At 43.1% G+C, this 17878-nt stretch overlaps 1 protein-coding gene across 1 annotated transcript in view; it reads left to right on the forward strand.

The window, feature by feature from the left end:
• LOC125466638 (tumor necrosis factor receptor superfamily member 25-like) overlaps positions 1 to 17878 on the forward strand; it is a 28237-nt gene that overhangs the window by 687 nt on the left and 9672 nt on the right. Inside the window, exon 2 of the mRNA XM_048561430.2 lies at positions 17512 to 17740. Coding sequence (XP_048417387.1) covers positions 17512 to 17740 — 229 coding nt within the window. The remainder of the gene's footprint in view (positions 1 to 17511; positions 17741 to 17878) is intronic.

Raw genomic sequence — 17878 nt, forward strand, 5'->3', positions numbered from 1 at the left:
GTCTTTGGTATCATGTAAAACTGGCAAAATAATTTCTATGGCTTAGATTCATTTTTAATTTTTCCATTGAGTTTCACAAAGTACAACTTTATCCCATTAATTTCTGGCTGGTGAAGGTAAGGCCGCAATGCACTCAAAGCTTGGTCGGGCTTTTTCTGTCCATTTTGCCTCCCTGAAGTCTGTAAATTTTGCAACAGTGTGCTCTGACAATGATTTATACACAACCATGTGAACCACTCATAAACACGGGAAGCTTTCTCAAAAGGCCGGTTCGTTTAACTTGTCTTATTGCGTTTACCTTTCGATGGGGATCGGCTTGTGATTTAAGTGATTCAATGTTGATGTAGGGAATCAAATCAAAGCAGTAATCACAGGTTTAAAATAGGGAGACCAGGCAGAATTCTTATCTCCAGGCAACGCAAGTACTGAACCTTGTAACTCCTTTGAAAGTGACCTGTTTTCATATCTGGCAGGATGCAGAGCAGGCTGAAGTTATTGGGCTAAGCTACAGAACCATAAATACTCCACGGGTCTCCCTTTCTCACGGAAATGACTGCTGGAGTATTTTGGACTCAAATAGTTGCACTCAGAGACATCAATTTGTTTCAAAATCATAAATCCCAGAGTTTATTACTTACGGTCATTAAACGGGTGAAACCTCATTGCGCTAACCCCTAAGTCTATTCTTAGGTCGATCTGAAAACCACATTTGCTCTGTTCACAGAAGCCCGAGTGAAAGCGAACTGGTTAAATAATCACATTGACAGCGAACCAACTGTGAGAATTGGGCCCTTGTGGTTCACTATTTCCAATCCAAATTGGGTCATGTTGGTTTATTGACAGCATGGTGACAAGAACTGGGGTTGGTGCAGGCCACAATCACAGTCAAAGTCTGAGGAGAGGGCCCTACTGATCTGAGTGAAAGATCGCTGTCTCTGGCTAGCTGTGAGCAGACTCTTGACTAGGGCCGAATGATCAAGCCCCTGTACAGGTCTGAGTCTGAGGAAAGGTCTTTGTCCCAGACTGGATACATAAGCATGCCCTCGGTCTATTTGGTTTCAGACCTGGCAATGTCTCAGGTTAGGTGTGAGCGCAGTGAAATAACTCCACAGAGACCGGTACGAGCACAATACATGACACTGACCCAGCTAACACAGAGCTGGCTCCTAGAGTGAGCAGAACCTCTGACACTTCTGTCAATATCTGTCAGCCACGGCTCCCTGACTGGACCAAGTTAACAGCCCCAATCATGGAACTCATATTCTATGAGGTCAACCTGTCTGACGTCATTCCAATCACTGCATCTCTCCCCTTCTAAGTCCAAGACATACGCCTGATCTTTTTTCTTGTAACTGCTCCTAGGGTGTTTTCACACAGTCTGGTTTCTCTGATTCCGACTCAGATACTGGTGGCATTTACTGGATTATAGCCTGGTTCTTGCACCTGGAGTTTCTTTGGGTGATAATGGGATTGAGGCTGCGACATCTGCTGTGTCCACCTCACTGTGAAGAGTTTTCTTCATTGCTAGATCGAGGGGGAGGACGTACAGGTTCCGACAGCCTTTGTAGCTGTTCTGAGGGGCCGGGCAGGTTTTGTTCTTGCCCCGCTTGTGAGTTTGCAGCTTTCACACAGTCCACGTGCTTGTTCAGGACTGCCTCACCTACCTGAACTTTGTATGTCACAGGACCTGATCTCTTACCCATGCAGGGCCACTTCCATGGTTCCTACATGAAACCTCATCCCCTGAAGTAAATTGTCTCTCTCACTTAGAGTGAGAGAATTCCTGATACCATTTCACCCTACCCACCACCCCCACCCCCCCAGGTCTGGGAAGATCAGATTTAACCTGGTGAGGAATTTTCTCCCCACCAGCAACTCTGCTGGAGCTATCCCTGTAGTTGCATGAGGAATGGTCCTAGAATCAAACAGGAACTGGCACAGTTTGGTATTTCGTGAAGCTGGAGACTTCAAAGTTTGGACTGCTGTTTCTGCCAGACCATTGGACGATGGATGGTATGGAGCTATCCTTACATGCTAAATGCCATTTGACTTTGGGAAATACCTGAATTCCCTACTGGTAGATGATGGCCTGATGTCTGTGACCAACACTTTTGGGAGCCTGTGTATTGCAAACGTTGCTCGCAGCCTTTCTATCATCATCCTATGTTTGACAAATGAACTGTATGCACATCTAGAAATAATGGGAACTGCAGATACTGGAGAATCCAAGATAACAAAGTGTGCAGCTGGATGAACACAGCAGGCCAAACAGCATCTTAGGAGCACAAAAGCTGGCGTTTTGGGCCTCGACCCTTCATCAGAAAAAAAGGGTCTCGGCCCGAAACACCAGCTTTTGTTCTTCTAAGATGCTGTTTGGCCTGCTGTGTCCATCCAGCTCCACACTCTGTTATCTCTATGCACGTCCAACCACTGTTAATGTGTATCCTCAATGACTAAGAACACTGACCTCATGAAAGGGCTGGCAATGTCAGTGTGTAACCAAGTCCAGGGTTTACCCGGCCATTCCCATGAATGTGAGGACACTTCTGACAGTAATTTTTGACCTTGTTGCCACTCAGGGCACTGCCCCACCAACATGTCTATTTTGGCATACAATCCTGGCCACCAGACATAACCTCTTGCTAACATTTCATTTTGGAAGCCCATAGATGACCCTGGGGGGTTTCAGCCAGTATCTGGTGGGAACATTTATTCAGAACAATCACTCTTGCTCGCCATTACTATATGCCATCCTGTATGGTGATCTGGTCTCACTGGGTCCAGAAAGGTTTCAATTCTGTTTGTGATGGCCCCTCTGTTTCCCCCATCAGCACCAGTTGTTCTAGTTTTGCCATGATGGGATCATTTTACACTCTCAGCCTGATATTGTCAGTGACAAAAGGGTGTCCAGAAAGCTTCAAACCAGAATGGACTCTTCTAGTGGCGGCACCACCAAGATGTATCTGCCAGTGAGGGGCAGCAAGAGGCACCTGCATTTGCTACTTAGCCTCCTGGACGGTGTTCCAACTTGTAATTGTACTCACTTAGAATGAGAGCCCAACACTGAATTTGACCTGAAGCAATGGGCAGCATTGCCCGGTCTTCTCTGACTAGACCTAGCAGGGCTTTGTAGTCCGTTATTGTTAGAACTTTATGTCTGTAAAGGTCTCAGTGGAAGTATCTCACACCAAAGATGACTGCCAAACCTTCCTACTCTATCTGAGTGTTACCTTCATTTGTCATCAGCCAAAGTCCAGGAAGCATACACTGTCAGGCATTCCTCTGTGCTGGCCGAATGAGCAATACTAACCCGATACCATACGTGGAGGTTGCGCATGTCAGTATCAGACCTCACTTGGGATCGTAGTGGGCCATCTCCTTCAACAATAATAGCTTCTTCTTCATTCCCCTAAAGGCTATGTCTTGGCTACAAGGCCATTTCCAATGCTGCCCCTTTTTCAACAGCAGATATAAAGGTGCCAGGGTGGAGGACAAGTTACGTATGAACATTCTGTAATAATTCACCAAATCAAGGAAAGGCGTAACCTCTGGCACAGATGTGGGAGCCAGGGCACCTTTGATCACCATCACCTCATCTTCCAATGGGTGTACCCTACTCTTATTGACTCTGTAGCTCAAGTAGGTCACTTCAAGTACCTGGAACATACAGATTTCCCTCCTAAGGTGTACTCTAGCTTTGGAGAAATGTTTTAAGCACCATGTCGAAGTTGTCTAACTGCACTTTATTGGTCTTCCCAGGTATTAGCACATCACCCAGATAAATGGCGACCTGAGGTAGACCTTGTAAAATGTTCTCCTTCATCTTCTGAAAAATGACACAGACTGATGATACCCTAATTCGCAGTTTCGTTTATTGGTACAAACCCTTACGGGTATTAATTTTAGCATATGTCTGGGATCCTCATCTAACCTCAGGTGCAAATACACATGGTCATGTCCTGCTTCATGAAGAATAGGCCCCCTGCCAGCTTTGCATTTAAGTCCTCTGTGTGAGGGATTGGGTATTTATCCAGCTGTGAGAAGTAGGTTACCACTTGTTTAAAAGCCCCCACTAAGGCAAACCGACCCATCAGACCTCACAATCTATGCTACTTGAGCTGCACATTCCACAAACTGTACTGTTTTGATGGTAGCTTCATATTTCTGCCTCTATTTTTTCTCGTGAGGCAAATGGCACTGTGTGGGCCATGCAGAATCATGGGATGGCTTCAAGACAACAGGTAAGGTGGCCTTGGCTCCTTTGATACTCCCTAGACATTCCTGAAAACCTTCCTGGTATTTAATTCAGACCCCACTCAGGCAGACATTTGCTAATTGAAAATGTACCATTCAAATTGAATCTTTCTCAACCAGTTTCACCCCATCAGGCTTGGGCCTGAGCCTTATATTACAATCAGCAGTAACTGAACCAGCTGCTTCTCATATGAGACCAAAACCACAAAGTTGTACCCTTAATCTGTGAACATTCCCCAGTATAGGTTCACAGTCTAGCCGAGGTCTTATGCAAACTTAAGGGTTGGAATCCAGAGCAGGTTTTGTTAAAGATTGCTTCTGCCAGCACTGAAACAGCTGTGCAGCTATCAACCTCCATTAGAACTGGGTGACCATTTAACCAGACGTTTATTTGGAGTAGTTCGGATTTGAATGTTGCTCAGCAATTTAACTGTTCCAGCCCAGATGTAGATGGGCTTTCCAAGGTGTGTACTCTCCTGGATACCAGCCTGTGAGTACTCTTACTCAATTTAGGTCTCATGGGACTGTTTTTCTGTCTCGAGTCCGCATATCAGCAGCAACTACAATGGTTTGCCAGTCCAGACCCTGAAGATGTTAATCATTTGGCTGAGGCGTTGCTTTGTTTTGGGGTTTTGCTGTGTGCTGACCCAGAGTGCCTCTGTTCAGGTTATGTCCTGACTGGGATTATGCAAGTACCTTTACTCAAATAGTGTCCCCCAAGCCCAGTCAGACTGGCGAGGGTGTCCATTCCATCAGAATAATCTGTAACTCTTAAGCTCCACTTGCCACATTTTCTAACAACAAAGCCAGCTGTAGCGCCTGACTGAAGTCCAATTGGGCATTACCTAACAGGTACTTGTGCACAGTTACATCATTAATCCCACATACTGAACAAACAGAACCTCAGCATCTCATTAAGGGTTAGACCCAAGTGACATGCCTCTGCCAGTCATCCGAACCTTGTCAAAAATCTCAATAAGATTCCCCTGATTCTTGAACTGTTGTGTAAAATTGATCGCATCTCAGAAATTGAGGAGGCTTGAGGTCACAATTCCTTTGTTAAATCCGTCAACTCTTGAAAGGTCTTAGTGTCTGGTGCCTCAGGGAAAGTTAGACTCCAAATAACCAGTAAAGCTGCGGGTCCACATGCTGTCAGGAAAAATTACTCACTGCTTTTCTGTTACCTAAACATCACTTGTGTGGAAAAAATAATGCATTCTTTCTACATACTGGGCATGGTCTTCAATGGCAGGATCAAATAAGGCAAGCTTCCCAAATGGTGGCATGATGCCAGAAATGTTTACTCTAACTCAAAGATGGCAAGTTTTAGTGTTTGTCTCTCGTTATCACTGAATTAACTCCAGAGAGGCTGATATTCCATCAGCAAGTCACCCTTTATTTACACATTATACTTGACATTGATCCACCTACCTTGGAGCTGGCTCCTGGAGTGAACAGAACCTCTGACCCTCCTGTTTATATCTGTCAGCCAGGGCTCCCCGATTGGACCAGTTTAACAGCCCCATTCAGGGAACTCTGATTCTATGATGTCCAGCTGGCTAACTTCATTCTAATCACAACAGACAGGGTCCTGTCTTGGGCTAGGTGTTAAGGGAAAATAGAAGCATGACAAGACCTTTTGAACCCACAGGGCCTGTCCTGTCATTCAGTTAAATTTTGGTTGTTTGGTTAATTAGGTGTATATACCTTCCCTTGCCAATGTCCATTTAGATCTTTAATTAATAAGAAAACACTCAATCTTGGATTTAAAATTAATAACTGAGCCAGCATCAATTTCCATTGGCTGAAAACAGTTCCAACCTTTGCCTTTCATAGAGTGTTTTTTTTATTATTTGATCCTGAAATGATCACAACTTTTGACTATGACCTCTTGTTGCAGACTTCCCAAATAGTAGAAATAATTTCTCTTGATCTACATCGCCCAATCTCATTAAGCCCTTGAAAACCTTCATTAAATCACCCTGAAATTTCCAAATTCCAGAGACTGCAACTCTGATTTTTGCAAACCGCCTGCATAATTTGATCAGTTATAGAGAACTCCCTCAAATATATCCTTCCTGAAGTATGCGGCACAGAACTACACTCATTATTCCAGGTGTTATCTACCCAGCGCTTTGTGTAGCTAAGCATGACTTCTACTCATTTGTATTCTATTTCTTACGTGTAAAAACTACCATTCCCTTAGTCTGTTTGATTCTTTTCTGTATCTGTTTGTGACATTTTAACGATGTGTCCCTGGTCCTTCACTGTTTGTAGCATCTCACTGTTTAGAATGTACTTTGTTCTATTCTTTGTGCAAGGTAGATGAGCTCACATTTATCTATCTCTTGTTTGTGTTTTATGATGTGCCTTATTTTGAATTGCATCCTTTGCTTATTTTTCAAATTGAAATGAGATGTATGGAAAATATTTGTTTTTTTGGAAACTGAAAAACCGTGACTAAACAAACAGAGAAATGTGAGGGACAAACATGAATGGAACATCTTCAGTTGGAGGAAAGTTTCAGACTGCTGTCTGATAGTCTTACAACATCTGCACATTTTGTTTAATCTCTGTGTTAGGTTTGTGTGTAGGGTATTTAGGCTCCTGGATATGGTGTCCACTGATGACTACTGATACATTTCCATAGCCAGCATGCTGTACTGCCCTGCCATCCCTCCACACACTGGGATTATTCCACACTTGGCAGAAGGATAGTTTTGTAGAGTAGGTGATGCAATTCTTTTTAAAGGATAACTTTTCATTTCAATGTTCTTGACCTGGGAGTCTCTGCCGACAAGGGTGTGCAAGTGGATTCCAAAAGAAAATTGGTCTGGCAGTTGAACAAAATAGATCTGCAGGGCTAAATGAATCGAGCAGGGGACCAAGATTGATTATTTTACTTGGCTGAGTACCAGCATGGACTCAGGCAGAGTGACCACCTCCTGGGCTGTCCATCACTCATTTCACTTGATTGAGTGTGCTGCGTACTCCATTCTTCCTTGCTGTGTGTGAACAGCTGCCTGCAGAGTAAGAATTATTTTTGTATTGGGGTTTATCCAGTTTTCTATGACCCCATAACGGTTGAGTATGACTGGTATTACAGTTTGAGGGGGGAGCTAACCAACCTCCATTACAATCCTCCATCCACCTTCCCTTATTTACACACAGCCCACATGTGCCTAAGCAGCTATATGGAGAAGCTGAATAGGCTGCGACTATTTCTCTGGAGCATCAGAGGCTGAGGAGTGACCTTGTGGAGGTTTATAAAATCATGGGGGGGCATGGATAGAGTGAATCGCCAAGGTGTTTTCTCCAGGATGAGGGAGTTCAGAACTGGAGGCCTTAGATTTAAGGTGAGAGAGGAAAGATTTAAAAGGGACCTAAGGGACAACTTCTTCATGCAGAGGGTGGTGCATTAATGGAATGAGCTGCCAGAGGAAGTGGTGGAGGCTGGTACAATTACAACATTTAAAAGGCATCTGAATGGGCACATGAATAGGAAGGGTTTAGAGGGACATGGGCCGAACACTGGCAAATGGGACTGGATTAATTTAGGATATCGGGTTGGCAGGGACATGTTAGACTGACGGGTCTGTTTCTGTGCTGTGTAACTCTAGAGTGGGGTGGGTACACATTGTAAAGCAGGAAGCTGAGACACTCAGTTTACAGCGATGGGAAACTTTGGGGGGAAAAAAATGAGTGAAATGTATTGAAACAAGTAACAGTTTCACGTGGAGTCCAAAATCCCAGTTGTTCTGCATAATGTTTTATCAGCAGTAAGATTGCGCCATAGAAGAAACACCACTGAGCTATTGATGCCACTCCTGTACCTTGTATACACCTATTTTATGATGATCTCTTTGCACTGGTCTTAATTTTCTGAGCTCCCTCTGATCTAAGCTCAGTGCCTGGATCCTAACATTCCAGAAACTTGTTAATGCATGAACCAAACTGCCCCACACAAAGTGGGATCAGTAATTCATCTAACTCTCAATCCTCGTTCCGACAGATATTTTCACTAGATTTGGGACTGCTCACAGCCGTGCTTTCTGACTGTTAAGTTTATCTAATTTACAAGAAGTTTAAAATTCTGCTCCATAAAACTTGACCAACTTCCAACAGGACACTACCGGGAAAACAACTGCTTGCCAGCTCAGGGCCTCCAGGGGATATTGGTGCCAGAGCAGGGGCTTGCACTAATGTCTGAATAATTAGCATCCTTACCTAGTGATTTTATAGCCGGTTATTCTCTCTTGGGCTGAAGTTCATTCGTTAATATTGAAGATTTCAAAGAGATGCAGAAATCAGTAAAACTGACTCAGCAAATGGTGCGCTGAAGCGTCAGAAGAGGAGATGAGAAAGAGGACAGCTGGAACTCTTTCCCACAAAGGCAAATCGAGCCGTGGAATATGAAGACAAGTGAAGCAGACTGTTTAAATGGAGTCAGAAGCCAATTAGATGTCAAAGACCTGGTCTCTCTCATAGGAAAATATGTGAGGAGGCGATATATGCTGCAAGATTCCATCTCCCAAGGGTGTGTAGATGTTGTTGCTGTTTTTAGTCTACTGCCTTTATAATCGCAGTATATTAGAGTAGTTATGTAACAGCTAGTTTCCTCGCTTTGTGAAGCGCCTATGTGCCATTATTTGTATAACTGGTTCCTGCACACACTGTATCCATGAAGTAAACAGAATACTGCATCACCATTGATTGAAACAGTCCGCTATTAAGTAAAAGTCTCTAAATATAACTTTCCCTGACATTCTAGCTTTTAAGTTTAATTTTAACAAATATTTTATACAAGGATCACTGAGGAAAAGTAGATCAGGGACCAGTGTTATCATCAAATGATCACAGGGCATCTACAGCAAGAATTAAATGCAGAGGAATGCTCCCTCTGTAAAATTCCATCAAATATTCTGTGGGGAGGTATAGCATAGTTTGCAGAGTAATGCTCCCACTACACTGCCCCCAGGAAAGACCCCAGTGTGTGTGTGTGTGTGGGGCAGTCCCTTGGAACAAGAAAGATCCTTGGTCATGCCAAGAACCTACATATGTTTTTTCAAACATGAGGCAGCTATTGTTCTGCAACTATCCTGGCTGGCTACGAGACTTGTCCACTCTTATAGCCTGCCATAGGTGTATTGGAATGTCAATGTGTTTGACCATGCTATGACATATAGTGGCCATTGAGCCCTGAGGTGGGACTTGAACCTAGACTTCTAGCCGAGATGTACGGGCAAGGTGGTTACAGAATAGTGCAGAACTCAACCATCAATGAATCTAACCACGAGCTTTCATAGAATATTAACTGATGTGTGCCAGCATCATTGTGTTTTGGTCTGAGCAGTTAGTTTTATCATTCCATTCAGGATTGTCCATCCATTCAGTGTAAAACTTACATCTGTGAGGCTGGAATCAATCCCAAGACCCTGAGGTCTGTGTTCTAAACTTGGTGCAATGCATCAAACTTTCTTCAACAGCACCTCCCAATCCCACCATCAGCATCACATTAGGTCGACAGGGACATCAGCACAAAGGATATACCACTGTCTGCAGGTTCCCATCTAAGTTGTATATTAGTCTGACTTGGAAGTCACCATTTCACCATTAAATTACAGTCACTGGGTCAAAATTCTGCAACTCCCGAAGATGCGGTGGGTGTGCTTATACTTCCCAAGTGCCTTTGTTCAAGCAGGTGGCTTGCAATCTTCTCAAGGAATAGTGAAGTATGGACAATAAGTGCTGGTCTTGTGTGATCCAAATCCCACAAATGAAATAAGAAATCAAAATCTAAAAATAACCCATCTCAGAAAAGCCAGTGCATCAGCTCCTCCTCGCAATCCTGACAACAAGTCCCTTTCCACTTTTAACAGAGTGGGATCAACCTTGTCAGGATTTTGAGGAGGAGTTGAGGAGGTCACAATTAGCGCAGGGTCAAGGCTGAGTGGGGTATCAAAATAAAGGCAAAGGTGAAATGTGGATTAGACACGAGGGTGAAGGCAAACCCGTGCCAGTTCTGGTGAATTGTGTTTGATAAAGGTATGACTGCATTGATATTTCATTCGACACAGTCTTCTGTTCTCCATCACTCAGGCTCTGTCCCCAGGTTAACATGACAGCTGATAGTCCAGCAGATGGTCATTGAGATGACCTTACACTAACCAGCCTCACTTTTGGAAGTGACTAATTGTATTTGAGGCAAATACAAAGCATCAAACTAAGATGCCAGACTGTGTTGTTACCCAGTTTGGGGACATCCCTATTGGCCTGGGATGACTAATCCTTGCTGCACTCTGGCTGCAGTGCTCACTCAGTTGAAGAGCTGGATCACACTTAGTTTTTAAAGTTATGTAATGAAAAGCCAGCACAATATAGCTGGGACCCCGAGAGTAGGTGCCTGAGAAAGGAGGGGGAATGTCCTGCTTGACTTTTACAGTGAGTTATTGCACAGTAAGGAGATCTCACTTGAATATCTCAGCGTGTGTGTGTTTGTGTGTGTGTATGTGTGTGCGTGTGTGTGAGTGTGTGTACATGAAGATAAGGTTTCAGATAACGTCCCTGATGCAACCCCACGCTGGAAAGAGCCATGACCTAATTTCTTGAGATTACGTTAAATTGCTGTATTTAGTTGGGAGTTGGATTGTGGCCTTTGTTTCATTGATCTCCTGGGTCAGCATAGTAGCAGAAAAGATACCAGCTCATCACATAGTGAGGTGGGCTTGAACAGAGCAGGGTAGTTTGAAAATAGGAAGTGTGTCTCACTGGACAGGAACTACTTTTTCTTACTCCTACCCAACTCACCTGATGGTTTTGTAAGGAGTCACCATTAGTATCTCTCCCCAAAAAAAATTGTAGAGGGTGCAGAAAAGATTTACAATGATGCTACCAGGACTGGAGGGTTTGAGTTAAATGGAGAGGCTGGATAACCTGGGACTTTTTTCACTGGAACACAGAGGTTGAGGGATGACTTTGTAGAGATTTATCAAAATATGAGGGATATGGGTAAGGTGAAAAGCAAAGTTTTTTTCCCCCCAGGATAGGGGAGTTCAAAATTTGAGGGCAGAATTTTAAGGTGAGAGGAGAAAGATTTAAAAGGGACCTGAGGGGCAACTATTTCACACCGAGGGTAGTTCATATGTGCAATGAATTGCCAGAGGAAGTGGTAGATACAGGTACAGTTACAATATCTATTAGACATTTGGATAGGTCCATGAACAGAAAAGGTTCAGAATGATATGGGTCAAGTGCTGGCAAATGGGGCTAATTTAGTTTGGGAAACTTGGCCAGCATGGACGAGTTGGACTGAAAGATATGTTTCTGTGTTAGACGACTCTAATTCCTGGACAAGTGCAGAGAGCAATTGGTTTCCTGGGTGGGGATGGGAGTGTCAGAAGAGGAATGGATCCTAAGCTGGTAGACAGTACAGGGGGATGTCAAAGGGGAGAAGTTCTTAGGACAGGCGCTGGTCGGTTACTGTGACCTTACGGCTTAAAGACTGGTGTAGTAGAGATGGCTTCCAATTAGAGACAAAGGCACTGGCACCATTACTGGAGAAAGTAAGATTTATAAAGATGGGGTGGTCTACACCTGAACTGTGAGAAGGCCATGTTCTTGTCAACCACACAACTAGGAAAGTAGAGAGAATTCCAAACTAAATAGTGGAAGCAAAGAAATTTGGGAAAACGTGGTAAATTGAAGCGTAGAGTCAAGGCCAAAGAGAAAGTTATTAGTATTGGAAATGGTAAACAGACCATGACAGGGAGGGGGGTTAGAAATGATGAACCTAAAAGTTAACTAACAGATAAAACAGAATTTACAAAGGTGATAAATGGAAATTTGAAGGCTTTGAATCTTTAAGGGTAGTGGATACTTAGGAATGACAGGAAAATACAAAATGGTGATGATGGTATTAGCACAATGGAGAGGCAAAGCCTAAGTTATAGAAAACAAGATTTGGAAACAGTTTGCATAGAATTTAGGAATAAAACATTCAACAAGTCGCTTGTGCTTATGGCGTACAGGTTCCTACCAGTAACTGTCTGGTTAAGTGTACATAAGGGAAGAAATAATGAGTGCACGTCAGAAAGGCACAGCAGTAAGCCTGGGAGATTTTAATCTACATGTTGCCTGGAAAAGTCAGGATAACCTGGATGAGGAGTTCCTAGAATGTTTTCAGGATAGGTTGTTAGAATGCCATGTTCTGGAGCTGATCAGAAAGGAAGCATTACTAGACCTGGTATTGTGCATTGACAGAGGGATAGTTAACAATCTCATAGTAATGGTTAGCTTAGTTGTCCAGACATCTGATTTGTGATACAGAGTGATGTCAACATTGTGGATTCAATTTCTGCACTAGCTGAAGTTACCATGAAGGACTGTCCATTTCAACCTCTCCCTTCACTTTTTGCATGGTGACCACTATTTGTCTCTTTCTGAGACAGCAGCGTTATGGTCTGGTTAGACAATGGCGACTGGACCGTTACCTTGCCCCTAGCTAGCAGCAATAGTAAAATAAATTAATTTTATATTCAGTCTGGGGCTAAAAATTTGTTTACAATTTAGACTGGGGCTATTATAAGGACATGAAAGCAGAGCTGGCTAAAGTGAATTGTCAAATTAGGTTAAAGAATGAGTAAATGGAGATGTAGTGGCAGGTATTTAAGAGGATATTTCAGGATACATAGAATAGATACATTTTCATAAATGAGAAGAATTAAAATGAACAACCCACCATCCATGGTTAACTAGAAATATCAATGATTGTATCCAACTTAAAGAAAACACACGTATAATTTACAAAGACAGGTGGTAGGTCAGAAGATTAGACAGAATATAAAAGCAACAAAGACCAACACAGTTTTGTCAACAAGGTGGGAGGAATAAAGGACTTGTCAACATAAACAAGATAGGATCAATATTCCTAGTAGCACTGAGAACATTATAAAGAATGTTACTGTGATCAATGCACTAAGTGGTATAAGGATCATACTGCTAAATTGAACAATACTGGGGTTGCAGTATAAAGGGTTTACCAAGAATATGATCTTGTAGGGAGAAATCTAGTAGTTATACGGAAAGGCATTGATTTAAAATGACACTTTGTACATCCACAAGGCATCCTAAAGCATTTTATTACCAGTTAATTCTGTTTGAGGTATAGTCACTTTGTGAAGAAAACACAGCAACCATTTTGCGCATAGTGAGCTCCCACGCCCAAGAATTCTGTATTGGTTATATTGATCAGAACAATGGGGAAAATCCTTAGTGTGGTAGGGAAGCTTTGCATCTATCTATGAGGGTAGATGAGGCATCAGTTTAACCTCTCAAAGTATCTTCCATAATGCAGCACTCCTTCAACCCTATCCCACCAACAATGTGGCACTCACTTTATAATGCCCCACAATCAGTGCAGCACTCCCTCATTTCTTCCCCCTTCCAAAGGGTCAGTCTGGAATATGTCATTGAGTAATCAGAGTGGGAACTGAACCTACAGACTCTGTTACCAACGAGCCTTGGCCCTGCCGAGTTACTGTTACAGAATGTCGCAGTTAAATGAGTTTATGACCTGCTCCTGTCCCAGTGACACCAACCTACTTACATTTTCCATCGCTGACGACTTTTTTTTAGATCAGCTGACCAGTGCTGGAACTTGGGTGGATTTTCTATCAATGGGTGACAGTTGAGCTACAATAAGCTGTTACATAGTACGCAGGCTGTGGAAATCGCGGGGGATTTCCAGCAGTCGGTTCTAGAGAGACACAATCTAGGCTTTGCCCACATACTCTAGATCTCCAGCACTGCTTCGTCGCCCCTGTCAGGGCCCCGAGAGGTGATGTGGTGGAGGCGAATTGAGCGGAAGTGTGACACAGACACAGCATTTCCTCACTTTGCCCCTCACCCTCCAGTCAGCACTTCTCAGAAGTGGCGTTAATCAGTCAAACTATCTCCTCGGTGGCACAGCACAATCACATCAAGCAGTTTCCCAAAACACTTTCAAAGCCCCAGTGAGACGAATTTGGGGAAACAGTGCTGCGTTACATAACTACTGGCGCGACGTGAACGGAGAAAGGCAATCTTCAGCTAATTCTGACTGTGTAGCTGCCAGTAAAATAAAACAAATTCCTCCGGACTACCTCCCCTTTAATAAAGGTCAAGTTTTGCACCTAACAACGTAACGAACACAGAACATTGTGGAAACTAAGCAGGTCTGGCAGCACCTGAGGGGCGAGAAAGTGAACATTTTCCCAGCATGATCTCTTCAGAGCTGCTAGATAGTGAATAATGGGTGTTTGATAGTTTAGCTTTTTTTTAGAAAAAAGTATATGTAACATCCTGGCCACCAAACCAATGACATCACAGCATTGTAAATGTCTCTGTGGCAGCCTGTGAATGGGGCTGAAGGGGATGAAGTATGAATGAAAGAGAAAATCCAACAGATCGACAGTGGTGGGCCAGTCTGGAAGGGTCAATGTGAAAAAAAGTGGAACCAAAGCAAATGGGTTGGAGTAAGGGCATCAGGAGGGCACTTACAGCGACCTGTGCCCAAACAGAATAGGATATTTTAGGTGGGCATTTCAACAACATTTCTGAGAACGCAATGCTGGAAAATAATCCTCCACTCATTTCTGAAACTACCCTAATATTATCTAAGATTGCAGATGATATATAATATATTAGCCTGCAAGGGTGAGTCAATATTAATCTGTATGTTCAGCATAAAGGCTTTGTTGTATATCTGGAGGACTCAGCTGTTGCTTTAATAAACCTGCTTGGCTGGAAAATGCTTGCTGTAAAATAGCAAAGGGTGCAGGTGTTGCTATGCTTTGGCTAGGAGGTACAGATGTTGTTATATATTAGCTGGCACAGGTATTCTGGGTATTATTGTATAATACAAAACATTGGAGCAGAAGGTGGCCATTTAGACGATCAAGTCTGTTCTACCATTCAATGAGATTGTGGCTGATCTGATGATCTTCACCTCCACTTTCTTGCTTTTTCCCCATAACACCCGAGTTCAATAATTTTAGGGCATGAGGACATGTCCTTACCTCAAACCCACACACCCAGGCCTTGTCTTCACATGGGGCTGCCACCACACACAACCCACTGTCAGCTACTGGTAGTCCCCATTAGCAGTTATTCATCCCCCCAGGCTGACCTTTACCCACCCCTTTGTCTGACCAACTGTTTTCCTCTCTTTGGGCTCTATCTCCACTAATTGTTTACACTCCCCCCTCCCCTGCACCCCCCCATCTTCCACATAAATAAGCAAATTTTTTCCCAGCGACTATCAGTTCTGAAGAAGGGCCACTGGACCTGAAATGCTGACATTGATTTCTCTCCATAGATGCTGCCAGACCTGCTGAGTTTTTCCAGTAATTTGTGATTTTGTTTTTATGGTTGTGACCCTTGATCCCATTATTGATTAAAAAATTCATCTACCTTAGCCTTGAATATAATTAATGACCCAGCCTCAACAGTGCCCTGTGGTAAAGAATTCTACAGATTTACAACCCTCTAAGAGAGAATATTCCTCCTTATCTCTATCTTAAATGTGTGATCCCTTATTCTAAGATTATGCCCTGTGGTCTGATATTCTCCTACAATGGTAAACAAGCTTTCTGCAACTGCCCTCTGCAAGCCCTCTAAGAAACTTGTAAGTTTCTCTCATTCTTCTATATTCCATTGAGCGCATGCCTAATCTACTCAATCTCTCCTCATAATACACTCCTCCATAAGTAGCAGCAACCTAGTGAACCTTCTCTGGATTGCCTCCAATGCCAATATATTGTTCCTTCAATAAGGGGCCTAAAACTGTTCACAGTGTTCCAGCTATGATCTAACTAATGCTGAATCGTTTAAGCAAAACCTCCTTACTTTTATACCCCATTCCCTTTGAAGTAAAGGTCAATATTTGCCTTCCCTATTACCGACTTGTAGCGATTTGTAGCATGGCCAGGTGGATCCATTGACTATGAGATCCTTGACTGTTGCTGTCTACATGAGCCAATCAGGGAGCCCTGGTTGACATATAAACAAGAGATTCAAAAGGTCTTCTCAGTCTATGGACTGGCTTGGAGTTGGCGAGTCAGAGGGCACATACTGTATACATGTAAATAAATTGTGACTTGGTAACAGGATACTGGTCTCTGTGTAATTATTTCACCACTGAACTTGGATGCTAGTTTATTTTGTGATTCAAGGATGAGGACTAAAAAATCCCTCTGTTCTGCAGTTTTCTCCAGGCTTTCTACATTTAAATAATATTCACCCACTCTATTCTTCCTGCTAAAGTGCATAACCCTATGTTTCCCTACATTGTATTCTATCTCCAAGTTTTTGCCCAATCACTCAACCTGCCTATATTCCTTTATAGACTCTTTGTATAATCTTTCACTGTTTGCCTTCTTGCCAATTTTTATTTCAGCCCCAAACTAAGCAACAGAGCATTTACTTCCCCCATTCAATTTGTTAATAACTATGACTCCAGCAGTGATTCCTGTGGCACACCAATAGTTACCGGTTGTCCCCCACTATCCCAACTCTGTCTTCTACTAGTTAGCTAATGTACTACCTCCAACACCATGGACTCTTATGAGAACCCAATATGTGGTACCTTATCAAATGCCTTCTGAAAAATCTGAGTACATTACGTCCACAGCTTCTACTTTATTCATCCTACTTGTTATGTTCTCAAAGAACTCTCACAAACTTGTCAGGCATGATATTCCTGTCAAAAAGCCATGCTGACTCCACTTGTTCATATTATGTATTTTTAAATGCTCTGTCACTACCTCTTTCATAATAGAACTAATGTTTTATCAATAACAGACATTAGTTGCAAGGGACAGGTGCTGCAGTATGTTTGTCAAGAGATACATATCTTGGTGTATACTAGCTGAAATTGCTGAATATTAGCCAGGAAGTGCAGGGTGTTGCTGTAAATTAGCCAAAGTGTAGTGTCATTACCTCTGGGCCAGAAGGTCTAGGTTCAAATCCTGACTGCCTCAGAGGTGTTTCATTACATGTCTGATCAGGTTGGTTAAAAATATATATTCACTTAGAGAACAGATATTGTCTGCTGTAACAGAGCCAGCATTCCTGTGTCCCAGCCAGGAACCTAAAGATATGTAGAGATGTTGGTGCATATCAGCTAGGACTACAGAGGCTGGTGTCTGTCAGCTGGAAACATTACCTGTTCTTCTGTGATCGTGAAGAGTTGCAGCCTAACTCAAGTTCTCCACTTCCTAGCTTTGTGTCACAATATCTGCTTCTGGAAACTCCAGTCATTGGACAGCGGGTGTCTCCTGGAATCAATCGCAAACAGGATTGGATATGATGATAAGTTTGAGGGAAGGCAGGCAGCTGGGACTTTGGAATAATGGAGAGCAGAGACGAGGGAAGCGAAGCGTCCCAGCTTGTCCAAACAACTTATATCCGGATGCAAAAACATCGCTCTGCTGCAAAAAGTGCCCTGCAGGTTGGTTTTACTCTGTGCACTAAAACTTGGTGCCCAGAATTATATGCATCACTCCATCTGAGGCTTGTAATGTTTTTCGCAACCAAATCATAGAATGGTTACAGCACAGAAAGTGGCAATTTGACCCACTATGTTTGG

The sequence above is a fragment of the Stegostoma tigrinum genome, chromosome 28 (genome assembly GCF_030684315.1).
Source record: "Stegostoma tigrinum isolate sSteTig4 chromosome 28, sSteTig4.hap1, whole genome shotgun sequence".
Taxonomy (NCBI): domain Eukaryota; kingdom Metazoa; phylum Chordata; class Chondrichthyes; order Orectolobiformes; family Stegostomatidae; genus Stegostoma; species Stegostoma tigrinum.